The 18,933-nt window shown below is 38.2% G+C and overlaps 1 protein-coding gene across 5 annotated transcripts in view; it reads left to right on the top strand.

The window, feature by feature from the left end:
* Window positions 1–12,054, top strand: part of SULF1 (sulfatase 1) — a 122,851-nt gene extending 110,797 nt beyond the window's left edge. For 4 of the 5 annotated variants that reach the window (XM_061448331.1, XM_061448328.1, XM_061448330.1 and 1 more), the window contains 8 exons: window positions 20–266; window positions 1,705–1,801; window positions 1,887–1,981; window positions 2,383–2,448; window positions 2,844–3,016; window positions 3,139–3,281; window positions 3,392–3,515; window positions 9,661–12,054. In XM_061448331.1, coding sequence (XP_061304315.1) covers window positions 20–266; window positions 1,705–1,801; window positions 1,887–1,981; window positions 2,383–2,448; window positions 2,844–3,016; window positions 3,139–3,281; window positions 3,392–3,515; window positions 9,661–10,484 — 1,769 coding nt within the window. In that variant the 3' untranslated portion in view covers window positions 10,485–12,054. Of the gene's footprint in view, window positions 1–19; window positions 267–1,704; window positions 1,802–1,886; window positions 1,982–2,382; window positions 2,449–2,843; window positions 3,017–3,138; window positions 3,282–3,391; window positions 3,516–4,400; window positions 4,435–9,660 lie in introns of all 5 variants that reach the window. The other variant, XM_061448332.1, reaches the window with a different exon arrangement.
* Window positions 12,055–18,933: the final 6,879 nt, after the last annotated feature.

Below are 18,933 nucleotides of genomic sequence, written 5' to 3'. Positions count from 1 at the left end.
TTTCTTTCTTCTGCTTCAGAATACAAACCCCGATTTGTTCACACTCGCCAAACCCGATCCTTGTCTGTGGAATTTGAAGGTGAAATCTATGACATAAATCTGGAAGAAGAAGAACTGCAGGTGTTAAAGACCAAAAGTATCACCAAGCGTCACAATGCTGAAAATGAGGGAGAAGCAGAGGAAACTGATGGTGCTGCTGGTGACTCAATGATCGCTGATGGTGCTGATGCCATAGGTCAACCCAGCTCTGTCAGAGTGACGCACAAGTATGGTTGCTTTTCTGTGTTTTTATTTTTCTTAAAATGAAAAAAAAAGAAAATCTATTTGTTTTCTCTCAATTTTTAATGATTTTATAGTTACAATGTTTAGGAACTTAAAAACATCATTGTAGATTTTAGATAAACCTGGGTTGTATTTGTTAGTAGGTGGAATCATTTAACTATAGCATGTGTATTTTAAAGGGAGGCATTTAGTTTGGGTTTAATTTCTGAGGAGGAGTAGGCATCTCCAGAGGGAGATTCATCCTCCATATCGAAATATGCATCTTATGATGGATTAATCACTCTGTGAGGCTGACACTCCTGCTGTTCTTTATAAAGAAGCCTAGGCTACCAGCTTAGCAGAGAGGCCTAAATTTGACATGACTGAAATCCCACTCTAGATGAGGGAAGCTTAGATCAGTTACATCATTTTTCTTAATGCTTAGTTGTTTGCAGCCACTAACATACAATAGACCTGTTTATCCCTGAAAAGACCCACGATGATTTTAGTTTTCTGGGGAAGTTACTATTTCTCCATAAACTTTTGACTTTTACTGAATACAGTATCGCTTTCAGAATTCTTTGAGTGAAGAAAAACACATAATGGGAAAATATGCAGAGAGATAAGCACCTACATCTTCCTTTTCGGTCTTCTCAAAAATTGCAAGAAGGGTTCTGATGAAGCAGGACCCAAGAAAGGTTGTGTCTATAAAATTGGAATATTTCTACAATTAAGGAATTTCTGTTTGTCAGCATGATAAGTTTGGAACCCCAGCCTGCAGTCTGTTTGATTTGCCATCTCAGTCCATCTCCTTGGTCTTGCATGTGTGTGCTTTTCTCTTGGTAGAGCTGTTGTTTCTGAATTCTATGAATGTTTCTGAACACTTTTTAACTTGAGTGTTCTGTTGGTGTTTTTTAAGCCATTTGTTTGAACTCTTTGCTCTAACTTTGATTTTTATTAATCTTTATTGATTATATTGATCTTCAGTCCACTGACTGTACTTTTTTTCTGACTATTTTGAGTAGCTGGAAGATGTGTCACATTCATGTGGCAGGAGAAGTATATTTCTCAGAAGCTGGTGATTAAATAAGCAATGCCACATTTGGTTAACAAGAGGCTTTAACTTCTGAACAGGTTTTTATGTCAGTTTCAATTTAATTTCTAATTGGATTAAGAATCTCCAAGATGGCATTGCCATTGCATTTTTGCTTAGCAGGCACAGAGCATCTGTCATGGTTGAGGATTTTTTTTAATTATTAATTTGCAGAGAAAACAGATAGAAGCAATTATTAATATTGTTAAGTCAACAGGATAAGAGTTTATTTATTTCTTAACATAATATCACAAAGAATTGGTTAGGAATGTTGGAAGAAAAAAGAAATGGGTAGGCAACTGGGAAAGCACTGACCTTCTTTTTCCTATTTGTTAAACTCATGGCTGCAGATGTTTTATTCTTCCAAATGACACTATTCACTGTGAGAGGGAGCTGTACCAATCCGCCAGAGCCTGGAAGGACCACAAGGCTTACATTGATAAGGAGGTAAGAGGTATTTTAAAATCTGAGTGAAGTCTTTGCACTGCTACCTGTCCAAAGAATAAGTCTGACTCAGAAATATTCTCTTCAGATTGAAGCTCTCCAAGACAAAATTAAGAATTTGAGGGAAGTCAGAGGACACCTAAAAAGAAGAAAACCAGACGAATGTGATTGTAGTAAACAGAGGTAAGAGAGACGGCTTTCAACACTGGAAGCTATGCTAATTGTTAAGGCTTACACATTTTCTAAGTTTTTTGACATGGAAAAGAAAGAACATAAGCTTTATCGATATTTATAACCACTGTAGGTAGTAATTTTAGTTAGATCCCTTGAAGAGTAGAAGTTACTGTGAATTAAAAGAAATGTTAACATTTTCAGATTAAATATGGTTGCATTCTACTGACATATTTGAATCCAGCTGTAGTTTTGCTATAATTTAGAATACAATCACTCACACATTCTTTAAATGAAGTGAAAATCATTCTGTGTATTTCCTAAAGAAAATGTTATAGACAGAATGTTTCTGGTTTGGTTTTATGTTGAAAATGGCTTCATGACTTGATAATTCCTAATAATTTTCCCTATAGTTATTACAACAAAGAGAAAGGAGTAAAGGCCCAAGAGAAACTCAAGAGCCATCTTCATCCCTTCAAGTAAGCTTGTTATTAACCTCTCATCCTCTCAGCTGGCTTTTTGGTGACCAGAGAAATACATCTTGGAGAGTGTTGGGTTGGTTTTTTTTTGTGGATAGGGGAAGAGAAGAGAGGGGGGGAAATAAAAGGTTACATATAGCAAGCACTCACAATAAGCCCTCATTAGTTTTGGACAGACTTGTGAAAGTTTATGGATAATATTTATGCATTATTTCTCATGCTTACTGAAAAGAATGCCTTATCATAACAGCTGGGGTGGAAGCTGAGCTAGAAGAAGGGCATATTCTCATCAGTCCATCTTTAAAAAAGCCGGAAAGATTTAAAAACTGCTAGTGCTGTTGTTAGCCAAAGAGAGACTGTTCTCTGTCAGCATGCCCAACTTTCTCTATAAACAGAGAAGCAGCGCAGGAAGTGGATGGCAAACTGCAGCTGTTCAAAGAGAACCGGAGAAGGAAGAAGGAAAGGAAGGGGAAAAGGCGCCAGAAGAAAGGAGATGAGTGTAGCCTCCCTGGACTGACGTGTTTTACCCATGACAACAACCACTGGCAAACAGCACCATTCTGGAACTGTAAGTCTCATGTCCACATGCAGATGTGGTATAGGTTATCCTCTGCTATGTAACATGTTTCTGCTTCATGTAATCAGAGCATTTTTCACTGAAAATTCATAATATGTTTCTTTAACTTATAGTGGGCTCTTTCTGTGCTTGCACAAGCTCGAATAACAACACTTACTGGTGTCTGCGAACAGTTAATGACACCCACAACTTTCTGTTTTGTGAGTTTGCAACTGGCTTCTTGGAGTATTTTGATATGAACACCGATCCATATCAGGTAAACCCCTTTCCCTGTTACAAAATATTGCTTCACCAGACTCCTCTATGGGTTGGTGCTTTTTTTTTCTGTTAACAAGTATCTTTTATTTCCATTTCTCTATCTCTCAGCTGACAAATACAGTACACACAGTGGAAAGAGGCATTTTGAATCAACTACACATACAGCTAATGGAACTGCGAAGTTGTCAAGGTTATAAGCAGTGCAATCCAAGGCCAAAGGGACCTGAAACAGGTACAAGAAAAAAAAAAGTGTTTATTTCTATTTTATTCAGATATTTATTTTCGTCTGCTTAAATACCAACGAAATCCATGAAGTGTCACTCTCCTGAGTGTTGCTTTGAATAGTTCGGGGTGATCCACATACAACATCCTGCACAGCTGCATAACTAGGAAGCTCCTTTGCAAGTTGGCACAGGTTACTCTACAACATTTGACAGAAACATCTGCAGAAAGTTGATCATGTTATTTTAGCTTATTGATAACAAGCATATGCAGGTCTTCACAATCATAACTTTTCTCTCTTGCAGGGTTTATTTGGTTAGGTTTTGCCTCCCAGTAGCAGGTGAGGTACAAATCCTGTGTTTATCCCAATTTCTGTCTGCCTATATGAACAGCTTCAGGAAGCTCTGCGCCACTATTGAGACTTAACATTGCAAACTTCTCAACAGCAGTAGTCTCCTCCATTTTTGAGGAAAGCAGTATTTCTTTACAAGAGACTCTGAGTATGAAAATAGCTGGTGTTATACTTCATGACTCTGGAATTCACTGCACTTGAATTTGCGTAATTGAATATTGTGATTATTTTTTTTTTACAGGACTCTTCCCTTCTACATCATTTGTGGTGTTGCATCTTTGTATCTCTTTCTTCAGCTACAAATGTTTCTCTTTTTTACAATAACTAATTTTTGGGGGGATTTATTATTTTTGAAAAACTGTGTTTTTTCAGTTCTTTTATAAAAAACTTCCAGGAAATCTTTGTTGGACTACAGCTCTGTCTTTATTTAACACAGTACATTTCTTTTTAGGAATTAGATGCTGTGCATGGAAAACTACATTGTGAATGGTTTTACAAGTTCTAAACACTAACAAAAGTTACTCTTGTATTTTCCTATATCAGGAAATAAAGATGGAGGAAGCTATGATCCACACAGGTATCCACACTTTTTTATTCTCCTCAGCAGCTTCTTTCCAAATAATTGCATGACTCCAGTTCATTTCAACTAATGTCTGTACCCTGCCATGTTGTGCACAGCATAGCTTTTGATGCATGCATTTTCTAACTACTTTACACTGAACCTGGCCATTTATTTTTTAGCCATACCATTCTGCATTTAACGTAGCTCATTGTCATAGCAAGACTTCATACAGCCCAAACTTCATGCCTGTATTTCTTAGATGTTTACCTGGGGAAAATTACACAAAAAGTATCACCTCTTTTGGGTTGCTTTCCTGCTATTGGGTTGGGATTTTTTTCTACTTTTATTTAGGAAGTCTGTACAGCTGCTTTTTAAACATAAACCAAACGTGCTTAAAAAGCTTTCTGAGGTATATGTATCCAAAAAGCCCAATGAGACCAATGAAATGAAGTAAAATATTCCAACTGGCTTTAGGATGCTGTTTTAAACAAAAGCAATGCTCAATATGAGCAGCATATGCTTAGAAACCAGCAGGAGACCGTACAATATAAGTGCAGCAGAAAGAAGAGGTACCTTTTGGCTGGGGGTGTTACTTGAGGGTGTTACTTGGGGGTGTGACCAGATCACACAAGCATGAAACAAAATTTCTTTTAAAGGTTATAGTATTTGAACTGAGGAAGGGTACCACTTGAGGGGTTTTTTATGCCTAATGCTTGAACCTGAGGAATATATGGAAGACTGCTGTTTGCAAGTATATTTATCTCTTTGGAGCTATATCGTACCTACATGTTTATTATGCAGAGCCCAGTTTCTCCTGGTGGAGGAACCAGTCAATCATAAGGCAAAAGCCTGAGGAGACTCAAAAACCTCAGGTTTTAACAGGATTGTGCTTGCTGTTCATTGAGCAATGTGAGCTCAATTGAGCAAAATTTCACCTGTGCTCATGGTGAAAAACAGTTTGTGGTGCCATATTTAGACTTGATACCTTTTCACAGTATATCAAGTTTATACATTTTCATCTCTATTCATTTTGGTGGAGTAGCTCCTGATATACACTGTTTGCCTGAGAAGTAAACTGACTCCAGGGAGTATACAAGTCTGCATAAACCTTTTTTTTCACAGGGTCTACTGAATAGAACTTTGTCATTAACTCTCAGCAGCCAGTGAACAGTTAAGATAACGTATAACAATGTTTTATAGATCTCCAATTTAAGCAGCTAATTTTTCCTTGCAGCCAATTTTGTATTTTCTCACTTAAGTAGTTTTAGGATCTAGGAAAATGATGGTTTTGTTTGGATACATCCCAGTTGTTTGCATTGCTTGTTTCAGCGTGGTGGGGACTGGTTACTACAATGATAGAAAATAATCCCTGTAATTATGATTTTAAGTCTTTCATTAGAAGATGTCTTTGTAAGCATTCCTCATTTTAACTACGGATCTAATAGAAATGGTGTTTTTGAATTGTAGAATTTCATTAAACAGTAGAACACACGGGATTAATCCTTAAATTATATGTTGTTACAATGCTTAGCAGTGGAAACATTTTAACTTCTGATACCAAGTCAATAAATACTGTGCTACTGGGATAATTAGCAGGTGTAACAGAAGTGATACTGCTCTGTGCTGTTGCAATATACACCCAGTTTCTCAATATATACAGGTTCCTAGGTTCAGCATTTTGGTTCAAGCACCATCTTTGTAGAAATTGGTTTTCTTTTCTAAAACAAACAAAAGAAAATTAAATGGACAAACACAATTTATCAGGAATCATCAAAATGATCTCTTCTTGATGCCTGCAGAGAAACCAGTGGAATAAGAAAGAAAAAGCCCTGTGCTGCTAAGTCATTGAACTACCCTCAGGCTTCCTTCAGATCATGCGGTTTCTCCACTCAGACCTGTTCCCATTCAAAATGCTCTGCATTAGTACAGCAATAACTGTATTGCAAGTACACTGCTGGGACAAGAGGCCTGTATGGAAACAGGCAGTATAGTGCTTTTGGTTTAACACATAGGCAGACGGCTTCAGCAGGGAAGAGCTGATGTCATCCATGCCCTTTAATGGACAGATGTCTCTCCAGACATGTCTGGCAACAGGATGTGGGAATTGCACACTCCTCCCTCCTCTCCTGCTAGTCCGAGGTTTTTCAAAACCACCAAGGAAATGATTGTACCTGCTTCTCTTTAGTCTCAGTGGAGATATATCCAAATCTCTTACTAGTTTTGAGACAACACAGACATGGATGGCATCATGGGACTCCAGAGTATGATAACTGGAGAGTGAAGCTTAGCTACTGCTTGATTTTTAAAGAATTTGAGGAAGTTTTGCTGTGAACAGATAGCAACAACTTCTCTTTTTTGGGGCTAACTAAGGAATTCCAAAATACTAATCGAGGAAGCCATTGCCATGCTGTTACTCACAGGCACTCATCTTCACTTTCCTGTTTCATATCTATTTTTAATGAGATTTCTTACAGGGAAAACCTTTTTTTTCCTCTCTCCTTCCCCCCTGTATACTTCAGTTTCAGTGGGAAACTTTTCATGATTACTGCTAAGCTGTGGAATTAAGCTGTGAGGCAACTTGCTGACCCAACCAACTTACAGTCAGGCCTAGGATCTTAAGATTTTGTTTTCCTATTTGTTTAACATGTATGAATACAAGTTACCTCTGTCCCATGTGTTTAAACAAGTTCTTCTGCTTGACATGAAGATCACGGAAACAATTTCCAGTGCCTTCCCAGCTGTGAAGACCCCTGAGAGTGCAGAAACAATGCCAGAATTAGAGTAAAAAACAGATCCAACATGAAGGACCATGTAGCTCTGACTCAGTCTTCGAGCTATTTTGTAGGAATTCAACTAACTCCTTGATGATCTTATTTCTCTGTATCACAGCCCCATTGCCCCTCTGCTGAGGCTGCTGAGAAACCCTGATCTTTGCTGCTCCCCAGACTTCCCCGTTGCCCACCCTGCCACTCCAGCTTGCTCAGCTCAACCCTCTGTCCCACTGCCTGGGACAGGCAGAAAAGGTTCTTCTGGGCCCAAAGGCATCTTTCTAACTCCTGCTTTGCCCCCCACTGCCCTGGTCCATCCCCAAACCTGTTTCTGGTCAAATGGCAGCATTCCTCTTTCAGTTTCTGCCGTCACATGCTAAACCATTTTGGCCACTGACTGTTGCTACAGCAGTTTGTATTCCTATGCAGGATCTGATCTGGCAAAGAAAAAAACTATGAAACCATCAGTACAAATAATAACAGAGCAGAATTTAAACACTGTCGCATTTGCAGTGTGGTTAATATCTTACAGGGTTTGGTGACTCAGTTCCTGAAAAATGCATCCCTTCCCATGATGTTTTCTAGGGCCCTTTATGCCTCTAAGTGCTGGAATAGTAAAACTTCTTTCTTGAAAGCTCTGCACAATTTAATTATTTTTTATTTCAGGAAACAAATTATCTATAAGTCAACTTAAAAGATGGCTCTCATGTGGCCATGCCATGATTTTGTTTCTCTTGTCTACCTCAGGAAAAGAAAGAAGGAAGATGCTCTGTCGTAGCTGTCCTACTGAATCCAAAAAGCATGCATTGCTTCCTGTAACAGGAAGATTGCCAAGTGTTTGCAAAAAAAAAATATATATATATATATATTTATAGAACTTGCTTTAAAAAATTAAATATTTAAATTTTATGTTTTAAAGTATTTACAGCTGTTGTATTAAGTGAAAAAATATCAGCTAAGAGCAGAGATTCGGGTGTTTCCAAGTAAGAACAGTGATCTCCCTTTGGTGGGAGAAAATCTTAAGTTTTTTTCTGATCGTAATGGTATTTTTCTGACTTTCCATATGATGGACTAATAATTGAGAAATTCTTTCTACCGTGAAATCCCAAGCCAATAAGGAAGCAAAGAATATAAGCTGTAATAGGAAACATTATATCTTCTGTTTTACTTGAATAATGAGAAAGAGCAAGTTAGAATACAAACAAATTAATAGAGACGCCCCTGTAGAAATGAAGAACTCAATATAGATAAATGCTTGTGCTCAGTTCAGTCTGTTTGACTATAGGCACTTCAGCTTCCAAGGTAATTGCTATCAACCTAGCTGCCTATACAATTTCCAGAAAGAATGCAAGTCATTTCAGTAGACTGATTAATAAGTACTGCCTACAACATCTTTTGTAAGGACAAGCTGGCCACTTCCCCTGACAGGCTTTTGCATTACCTGATTAGTTTTTCCTTGTAGGCCACTTTGTTGATAAAATCTTCGGACTGAACACATTCTGCACAGTGATTTAAATGAAATAGTGGTATTCAGTGTTACTTGTCAAGATAAAATGGGCTTCACACTACAGCTGATAAGCTGAGCCACTGTAGTCACTCTAGTGACTTCAAAAATCTTTTGGAAAAGAATTTCCTTCATGTCTCTGCTTTTTCTGGCTGTGATCACTATCAAATGCAGATACTTATAGGCTTATATCTGTGCCCTTCAGTCAGACTTATTATTTGATAAAGCTGTTAGATGTTTTCTTTGAAAGCTTTTTAAAAAAAAAACCGCAGCCAACCAAGCAAACAAAACCTGTATATTTTAACACTATTTTACAGAGTTGTGCAGTGTTAAAAATTAATTCACACCACATTTTTACAGCTTTTATTTCTCCTAATTGCTCAATGTAAATTAAAATGAATGTTTACAAAGTAAATAAAAGCCTGCCTTCAGCTATCATTTATTAAATAAAATGTGGCTGGTTGTTTTGTAGACATATGTTTCAAGCTACCCAGAAACCAGATTCCTGTGGGTATTGTTGAAGTTCACGTTACTAGTGGCTTTCAGAATTAGTTCCATTTTTCATACGTAACCCTAATTCAGTTATTGCACGTTTTGGTGGAGTATTTAGGAAAGGTGAATGGACTATTCACGTATTGAAGCAACTTTCCTGCCTTGAAATATCAGAGCACTTGTCTCTGAACATCATCGCAAAGGTCCATTAGACCAGGTTTTGTTCTTTTTTACTCAGTCCAAAGATGCAGCAGAAAACAGGGAGTCTCTTGCTGTGCGTTTAGCAGGAGCTGCAAACGCACCTGAGGCCAGAACCATTAATCTGATGGCAGAAGACATGGAGCATCCTATATTTTGAGCTAGTTACAGTATGAATAGTGGTACTTTTGAGAAAATTGGAGTAGAAAAACATGTGGAAGTTTCCCTTGCACTTTTAAGCTGGTGTTCACCATTAGGCTTTATTCCTTCTTTCAACAGAGGACAATTATGGGATGGATGGGAAGGCTAACCTGCCCAGTTTCACTGGCGACATCTACTGGCAAGGACTGGAAGACTTGTACAGTGTGAATGAAAGTGTGTATGGACACAGATACAACTATAGACTTAGTCTTGCTGACTGGACTAATTACTTGAAGGATGTAGATAGAATGTTTGCACTGCTGAACAGTTACTACCAGCAAAATAAAACAGACAGGGCTAACACTGCTCGAACCAATGAGGATGGGGATGAATCATCCATTCCATCTACCTCGGTGGAAATGACTTCTGCTGAAGAATCGAGCGGCCTGCCTGCAGAAGAGTTGCAGCTTATTGTGCCAACAGACTTTGCAGCCTTCACTTTGAGCACGGTGGATATAAGTCAGGAGAGGAAACTTGAATTAAACAATGATATTCCTGAGAAAAGTCGTTTGAATGACGCACACTGGAGAAGTAATCATCAAGCTGAAAAATGGATGGAGGATAAACAATCAGACCGTTTTGACATGGATTTCAGTGGAAATGGTTTAATAGAGTTGGAGTCCCGGCATAGCTTCATTCTACAACCCATCGGCATTCCTCAAAAAGACGCTCATCAGGACAGTGATGCTGTGGAGGAGATATTTGAAGATCAAATATATCTCCCCATAAGGTCCGATGAACCCCTCATTCATCAGGCTGTAAATGCATCCATTAGGGATTCATCTGTCGGTACCCAGAAAATGAGAACTTCCTTAAAAAAAACAGAACAGAGTCTTGCAGGGGAAACTTCACAAACCCTAAATGTAGAAGGCAGTGCCTCAGCTCCACTCTCCTTGGATTAGATCAAGTTGTAAACCATTAAATAAGTTCTCCCTTTTCTTACTAGCAAACTAATAAAGGTAATCATGACAACTGACATTCCAGGTTTATTGTAGATACATTTTGCAGCTAAATTGAGCCCACTTCAGTATTTGTCTGTGTGCATTTATTTTTATTCAACACAGTCACAGTAATTCTCCCCACTGGGAAGCAAGATTTCCAGTATTTATTAAAAGAAACAGTGTTAATGTTCAAAGGCAATAGCGCATTCTCCAAAAGCTAAAAGTTACTTCTATGAAGAGGATGTTCAAGCTACTTTATTTCCAAATGATCCCACCATGAATGAGTGTTTCAGTCCATGCAATCTCTCTGCATAATGTCTTTTTCCTAAGTTATTTTAACCACTGGAAATTCCTAATGTCATGCTTTTAAGTAAAATGCACTTTTAAAATCTGTATGCCATACCATTTATGAATCTAATACCTTATGTGTTAGTTTGCTCATTCTTTCATGTCATTGGGAAACCAATAAATAGGTTGACAAGAAGAAGGTAAACATCATGGATTGAAGAAAAAGATGCTTTGAATATTATTTTAGCAAAAGTATTGCATGTTTTTGTTACTTTAATTAAATTTACTCTCAGAAAGGTATGGCTAATGATTGTTTAACTGTAGAAGGATTTGTTTAAATTGGATTGTTTCCCTATATGTTGATATTGTCAGTATTAAAAATCTGTGAGGTTTTTTGACTTTTTTTCTTCTGATACTGGTAAAAAGGTTTACATCGATACATATATGATTTCGTCACCACATTTGATTTTTATTATCCGGAACAATATCTTGAAAGCATTATTATAATTTTTGAGGCTTAAATTCTTTTTCTTTTCAACAGGTATTAAAGGGAATGATAAAATCATGTTAGATTTACATTACTTTAGATAAAAAAAGGCACATGAGAAAAGAAAATAGTAGTTTAGATAATTTTTGTTGTTGTATTCTAAATTTTTCTTCAACTTTACCAAACATTAAATTTTATAAAGTATAATACAAAAATGACTGAAAATCTGTATTACTCAGAACTTAGTATCTTCCCTTGCTTCTTCATGAGTTTCTAAATAATTAGCACAACAACAACAAAAGAGAATTACCTCAAACAGATGTAATTCCATAGTGTCAAATTCATGGGCGTATTTCCTATCTGTTACATGTTATTTAGTGTAGTGAGTCTTTTTTGGCTGTTGCAAGCACCCCAGATTAAACTTCAGTTCATCACATTGTATTTTAAGTTGAAACTTTTTAAAAAGGAGATTCTTTTAGTAGGATTTTAATAATTTTAAGAAACAGTCTTTTTGATGGACTCTGTAAATATGTTAAAATTACTAGATCTTTGTCTGATGTATGTGTCACAGGCAGATTGATAGAAAACGTATTTATGGTCATGAATGATGCTATTTGTACATAGATTTTAAGTTACTAGGATACAGACTGTGTTTTTAAATCTTGTATAATATTTCTGTGATACTTTTATAGTACAATTCTGGCTTCGGGAAAGTCTAGAAGCAATATTTCTTGAAATAAAAAGTGTTTTACTTTACCTGCTTCGGAGCAGTCCAGGTGATCCAGTTTTCCTCCTAATTGAGATTTATTTTAAAAATATGTTGCGTTTCAGTTTTAAGAATCTATCCACATTTAAAGCAATAGGTAACGAAATAACACACTACATTCTGTTACTTATAAATTATTCCTGAGGATGTGAATAATGCATACTTTTTGTGTAAGACATGCTGTGATTTTTTTTTTTTTAATCCCCAGTTCACCGAATCCTTTCTTCCTTGAAGTCAATGCACTGAGCTGCACAAACTGCAGTTCCCAGAAGTAAAGTTACCCTGTGCCACCCTTCCCTTGTCCCTGCAGTGCTCTCCCTGTGACAGCAAAGCACAGCAGACCAGACTCACGGGGTTTAACAAGGGTGGACCACAGATCTCTAGTCAGGAGGAGTGTCTCCTTGTGCAAGAGTCATAACAAAAGGGAACTTGGGTTTCAAGGTAAACTGTCTCTTACTTGCACTCTGTATTTGCTCCATGGCCTATGAATAAGATTAGCTTAATAGCTAAAATCAGCCTCTGAAGCTATGCTTCGTGAACTCTTCTTTCTTCTACCCAGTGCCTGGACACTGGTGCTGCTGCAGACATGAAGTTACAGGTGATGTTTGTGGGAATCAGGAAAGTGGATCAACTTAAGTATTCAAAAACAGTTGTTGCAATGCCAGATAGATCCCTGAGAGATGTCTACCTCTGGAAAGCACACTGGCAAACACAGAATGCATTTCAAAGCAGTATGTAGAGCAGGCTGAGCCAGCAAGTCTGGGAGGACTTCAAGAACAAAGGCAAGTTGAAGCAAGCATACAGTTACCTCTCATACCTGTGCAGGGAGTTATCCAGCACCAACCATGTGTCCTCCATTATTTAAAAGTGTACTTTGAAAGCAAGATGCTTTCTTCTCTTTAAATGCTTGGTTAGAGATAAAGAAGGGAATTGTGTAAGTGTGGTCCGCCCATTCATCCTACTTGTCCTTCCTCCTTACACGAGAGCTTAAAGTACTCGCTCAGGAAATGGAAGAAATCACATCTTCCTCAGGTTGAAAATAGTCACCCTTCCTTCTTCCAGGACAGTGCCCAGTCTTCTAGACTATCAGAAGCTTAGTGTCCTATCTATCTTCTAAATCACGTGGGAGCCTTTTTTAAGCTCACTTATGGAAATATAGAGGGGGAAAAAATATAAGAGAGACACTTATTCTGCAGCTAAGTGGTACAGCGACCGATGAGCTCTGCACTTTGCTCTCTGGAAATATGCACCAAATATAAACCCAGACCAAATGAAAGAAGCCAGAAGTTGTCTTAAGTAAGTGTTCTAAGCAGTGAGTTGCTATCCTAATACATTTTGGTTTTCTTTCTGTGCAGTACTTGTATTGTAGCTAAGGCATTTGAGTCCATGTACAGCACATGCTGATTGTCAACCTCTTCCAGGCATTAGGCAGTTGCAGGCTCAGGAAGAAAACAAATGCCTAAATCTGACTTTATAGGCAAATGCTCCTCACAGGAAGCACGCAGAGAGCAGGGAGCAAGAATAGGAGCAGGTGTGTCTATTTTGAAAAGCAGTACGCGGTTACATTCTAAAGAGGGCCTGGAGCTGGAATGGAGTAACTTTAAGGCTTGCACATCTTCGGGTGGTGCCATTGTTATGTAAAATGCTTCTTCTGGGGTTTAAAAGAAAGCAGCAAGTACTGTCCTTACACCCTTGGACTGTGTGAGACATTTTCTGAGACCTACCAACCGAAAGCCCCCAAGAAAAGCCCTCAAAGATAGGCAATGTTTAATTTCCAGAACTTCAAACATGACTTAGTGGTCTTACGGGTAGGTAAATCCTGTTGTTCCTGAGGTGTTAATGTACGCAAACAGAAACCAAAACAAAAAACCTCACACATTTGGATCAGAGCATCAGTCTGGAGTTCAGCCACCTTAGGTTTATGTGGCAGTCAATTGAAGGGTTTTTTCAGAGTGCGGCTCTGAGCATAGACTACCTCCACTGTCTCCACCAAAATCCCTTTAGATGCCTGCAGCTGTCTACATTGGAAGTCATGCAAGCGGCACAGGAGAGCATCTGTGTGCAAAACAGCTGAGAAGGCAATAGCTGCAACAGCCCTGTTCAGGGAGGATCTGCTCAGGAATAGTCTTGAGGTCTGAGCATCCATGGGTGGCTGGTGCCCAATGGGTGTTATGCTGTAATAAAACATCCCTTTTTGGTTTCAGCAAAATCCAATACAGTTTGTGTGCTTTGACACCATTTTTCAGTGAGAACCAATGTGCAGTAAGTGGGGTACAAGCCACAGAGTCACTTCAAAAGCATAACATCCCACCCGAAGGGACACAATCACAGCCTGAGCCCCCTTGGAGCTGCCCTGGGTAATTTTACTCCTGCTCAGGCAGCAGATGTCAGTGCAAAGCAATACAACGGTGCCTCTCCTTGACCTCTGTACTACCCTGCTGTGCTTCCAGACCCTGCCAAGGTAGCTCATTTACTCAGTTTTCAACTAGCAATGATACCTGTGATGTGCTGGAACTGTACTGATGATAATTTCATCCACAGCACATTCCTTGGTTTAACAGTTCTAGTCTTAGACACAAGTGACATTCAAGGGGATCTGCAAGATACTTTTTTGTGTGCTTATATGTATTGGAAATTAAAACTGTTAGGACTTACTTTGAACTTAGAAGTCTGAGAGGATCTGAACCCCATGGATTTCTCTATCATTCATGAAAACAGTAGTTCCTCCCTCGTCACATACATTGGCTGAAGCTGCACTGCTGGCTGAGGGCCTGATTCTGATAGGTGCTGTGCACCACCACAGTTTTTGCCTATATTCTAAAACCAAAAGCACTTAGATACTTCCAAAAGGCAAGCCATGTTCTGAATCCAAGCGGATTCAGCTTCCCTGTGGCAGCAAAGTTTTGTTTGGTCATTGCAGGGGTGTGGGGGCTCATAATATTCACAGTACACCAAGAAGTGAGAAAATTTCATAGAAACAAGCTACAGCTCATCCAGCCGTGATGAGCACAGCAGGTCAAAACACTTTGCTATAAAGGCTCAGTAATGAAACATGTCTAGAAAGACACTTTCAACTTCAACCTGCTGTTCTTTTAATCTTGAAAGACATGGCCGCCTTGGGACAGAATTTCCATCCATGGATACACCTATACTTTTAAGTTAAAGTGAGTCCAGAGAGTAGGAAACAGGTATAACACTTACCCACAAACCACATGGAGGTAGTTGGTTGGTGTGGTCCATATCAAGAGCCCACGAGTGAACTAAGCACTTAGCAGTGCGGACATCCAGAGTCCAGTCCTTGGATTCATGTCCTGTTCCCCTTATATTGAGTAGCATAGTTGCACATGGACTTGTACCTTATGTATTTTTTCTAACACTCAATATCTATTTGAAACAAATCTGTATTTTTCAGCATATAACTAGTATCAATCAAATTTAGTGCTAGAGGAAAGAGGAAATGGTGGAATTTTACAGTTTATTTCTGCATGACCAGTACTTAGCTGGGATTCAGTGGTCACTGAATTCAGTGGTAAGATTTGGTTTGTCTGACGACTCATTAAAAGACCAAATACTTCATCACATGATCCATAATGATTGCACTGCTTCCAAAGATCCTTTTTTGCCTCTTGCTTTTTTTTGGTCAGAAATAAAACACAGATGATATGCTATTTTTTATTTCCAAATATCAAGTATTCAAGAGTTTGTTTTGTAAACACATGTTTACAACAGCTGTTGACAACAGATTTCATTAAATGATGTGTTACACAGCTTTAAAATTATTCTAAGCTCTGCCGAGAAATAAATACCAATTAAAAAACCTCATACAGGAGCCTAAAGTATGCAAAAGAAACCGCATAAACCAATTAGTGTCTTTTTACCACAGCACAGCACCCACACACTCATACGGTCAGACATACTCTACAAATTTCCTTAATACTCTACACGTTTGCTTAATAATGAGTTTTTAAAAAAACTAAACAGTTACAGGCAATGTGCCCACTCCATGCTCCTAACATACTACCCAGACCTTTGCTGTTCTGCTTAAATCATTTGGTAGAAGTATGCACTGCAGCCAAGGGCAAAACTCCTGTTTGCTCAACTGGGAAAAAAAGCAGTTTCTTCTTGGAGAAAACCCTTCACTCAAACATGGATCTCACTGATTCCAAATTCACTTGGTTTTTTTGTACCAAAACTCAGTTCCAGATGATTTTGTGAATTTTTTGTTTTGTTTTGAAATTATCCTCTGTGTTTTCAAATACAGGGTTTGCTACAGAGGTAACATTTCTGACCAGTCAGTCAGAGGCGTACCTCTTAGTGCTATTTACAATAGAGATACCTCCTCTGTATGAGCAGTCTAGGCACAGTAACAGAAACTAATTACCTTTTAGAGTTCAATATGGGAAAGAAACTCTTTTTAAACCATAGCTTACTTTAAAGTTGGCCAGGTTTGACCTTTTTCAATTGCTAAAGGTGGAATTTGCTCATATTCTACCCCTCTCTTTTTGGTATTCCATGGAAAAATGTTAGTATTTCAGATCTGAATCCTCAGTTCAATGCTTACTAACAAAAAAAGAATTGCTTACTAATGCTGCTTGGTTAATGGGTCCCAGAATTTATCCTGATGTTTCTTGTCATTACTATAGAATTTATTTTCAGCCTCTGCTTAAGCAAAGCCACTAAATTAAATAACATGCTACAGCAGCATGAATACATCCTACATGAGATTTCTGTGGTCAGCTTTTACCTTAGCTGTTAGCACTAGGCCAAATGCTATACAGCCTCCTGAAATGACTTTCCCACAGAAGAGCTAGGCAGGAATTGGCCCACGAGGAATTACAAACACTGTCTTTGCTGGAGCAGTACAGACTTTAAGAACAAAAACACATGCAGTTGCATCACTGACATGCCTTGAATATGTCATTTAAGTCATAGAGAATACACTGTAAAATACTTCATTACCTAGTAGCACCACAGTGTTGTTTAGTCATTTGTCCAAAGATTATCAATCTATCTCATACTTCCTTGAGGTGAACAATGTTTTGGATGCTTTTTGTAGCCCTTCATGAATTCCACAGCTTTTCACTTCTTCTGTATCATGAACAAAATGCGTTTACAAGATAACATTGTGACAATTGGTTTGTTAAGACAACACAGTACACACACAGATAATGTAAGTAGAAGAATATGTAGAAGGTAATGTCAGAAGTGTAGAATGAAACCTGAATAAATAGCCTGCTTCATGACACTTGAAACCAAGAAATGTTTGTAGCTACTTTGAACTTGCAGAGCTATCTGTGTTTAAAAGGCTGTATTAAGTCAAATGAAAATAGCTTATCTAAAGGACTGAAGGGGGGGATTGTTAAAAAGTACAGTTATTTACCATAGTGAACATAATGGATATAGCTATAGATAGTATTAGCTGTCCTCCTTAATTTATGTAATATATTCTGTGGAAAGGATAAGAAAAAATTCCTTCCTGATAATCAGGTAGGCTTTCAAACTTTTGGCCACATAATAACATGTATTTGTGATATTCAGTGTAAAGAAGACAAATCATGTGAACCCTGGCCATGCCTAGTGCCCAAGCTGAAAGCTCCACATCTCTACTCTGCAACAGTGTTGATATGTAACCTTTTTGAATTGTTATTTATAAAATGTTATAAGATAAAAAGAAAGCCCTAATTCTACCACCATAATATCATGTTGACTGTCCACCTTCTAAGCACTCTGAGGGATAAAAATGTCTGTAAAATCAAGTCTGATACGTGAAGAACCTGAATCAAACATATTGATACAGGTTTAACCTACAAGGGGCAAACACTGTCCAAAGCAATACTGATTCAGACTGCAGTCCAGGTAAATCTCTGTCAGCAGGTGTTTTAAGCCCCTGGAAGGAAACCACAGCTGGATGGCTTCTGCTAGGGGAACCCCGACACTACAGCATGCAGCATAGCATCTCTTGTGCTGCTATAAAATACACATTATTGAGAAAACAGAAAAATATAGACTTAATTAGGAAATAGTTTGTCTTTGATCTAACAACCAATAACAAAGTAATAACAACCAGTGAACAGAGTATAAACGCTAAACAAGCACTTGATATGTCTTAGCTCACACACACTTGCTAAAGCACCAGCTTGGTAATGCCCAACCCAAGTTACTGGTCCAATTCTTCAGACTCATCATCGCACTGATGAGACTGAGAATCTGGCTCCAAAACAGAAGTAAGACACTTTGGACTGTTTATCATCAGTTTTATGTCAATATAACACCATGAAGAGTTGTGATATTACACGCACAGGAAGCGTAATAAGGCAGCAATAACCCAGGGGAAAACCTGCAAGAACAGTACAGGACCTGCTGACCCCTCTCTCAGCCATTCTGAGTTACACTGAGCAGACAGTGCTCTGCTCTGTTTGCGCTGGACACTGAAAATTTGCCATCTGAACCTTTAGTCCAAATTCTGTGAAAGGGCACAATCTAAAGTGTTACTTGAAGCAATTTCATTAGCTTTAAGGTCAGAAAGATGACCTTATTTAATCTATCTCCCCACCTAACACACATTTTCAGCCAGAAACTGAAGAAAATAAGAGATTGACAGGAAAAGTTAGAACGTCTCTTTGATCATGTCCACAAAATATTTTAAATTTGAATTCTATTTGAAAATGACGGCTTTCGTCCACTGCCAGATACAAAAGTAACCACACATGAATGCCTCCAGGGAGTACTCAAGTGCTACTTTGTGCTGTTCTGGTTATAATGATCACTGAATCCATGGTGAAAAAAACCTCAGCATGGAAATTACTCTTTGGGTACAGGATCTCCTTTTTGAATGAAAATGGGATTCAGTCCAATACTGACATATATGC

This window comes from Pezoporus flaviventris, unplaced genomic scaffold (assembly GCF_033815535.1).
Source record: "Pezoporus flaviventris isolate CSIRO_AGI_PZ_B2104156 unplaced genomic scaffold, CSIRO_AGI_Pfla_v1 ptg000007l, whole genome shotgun sequence".
Taxonomy (NCBI): domain Eukaryota; kingdom Metazoa; phylum Chordata; class Aves; order Psittaciformes; family Psittacidae; genus Pezoporus; species Pezoporus flaviventris.
This window is presented reverse-complemented; position numbering and strand designations above follow the sequence as displayed.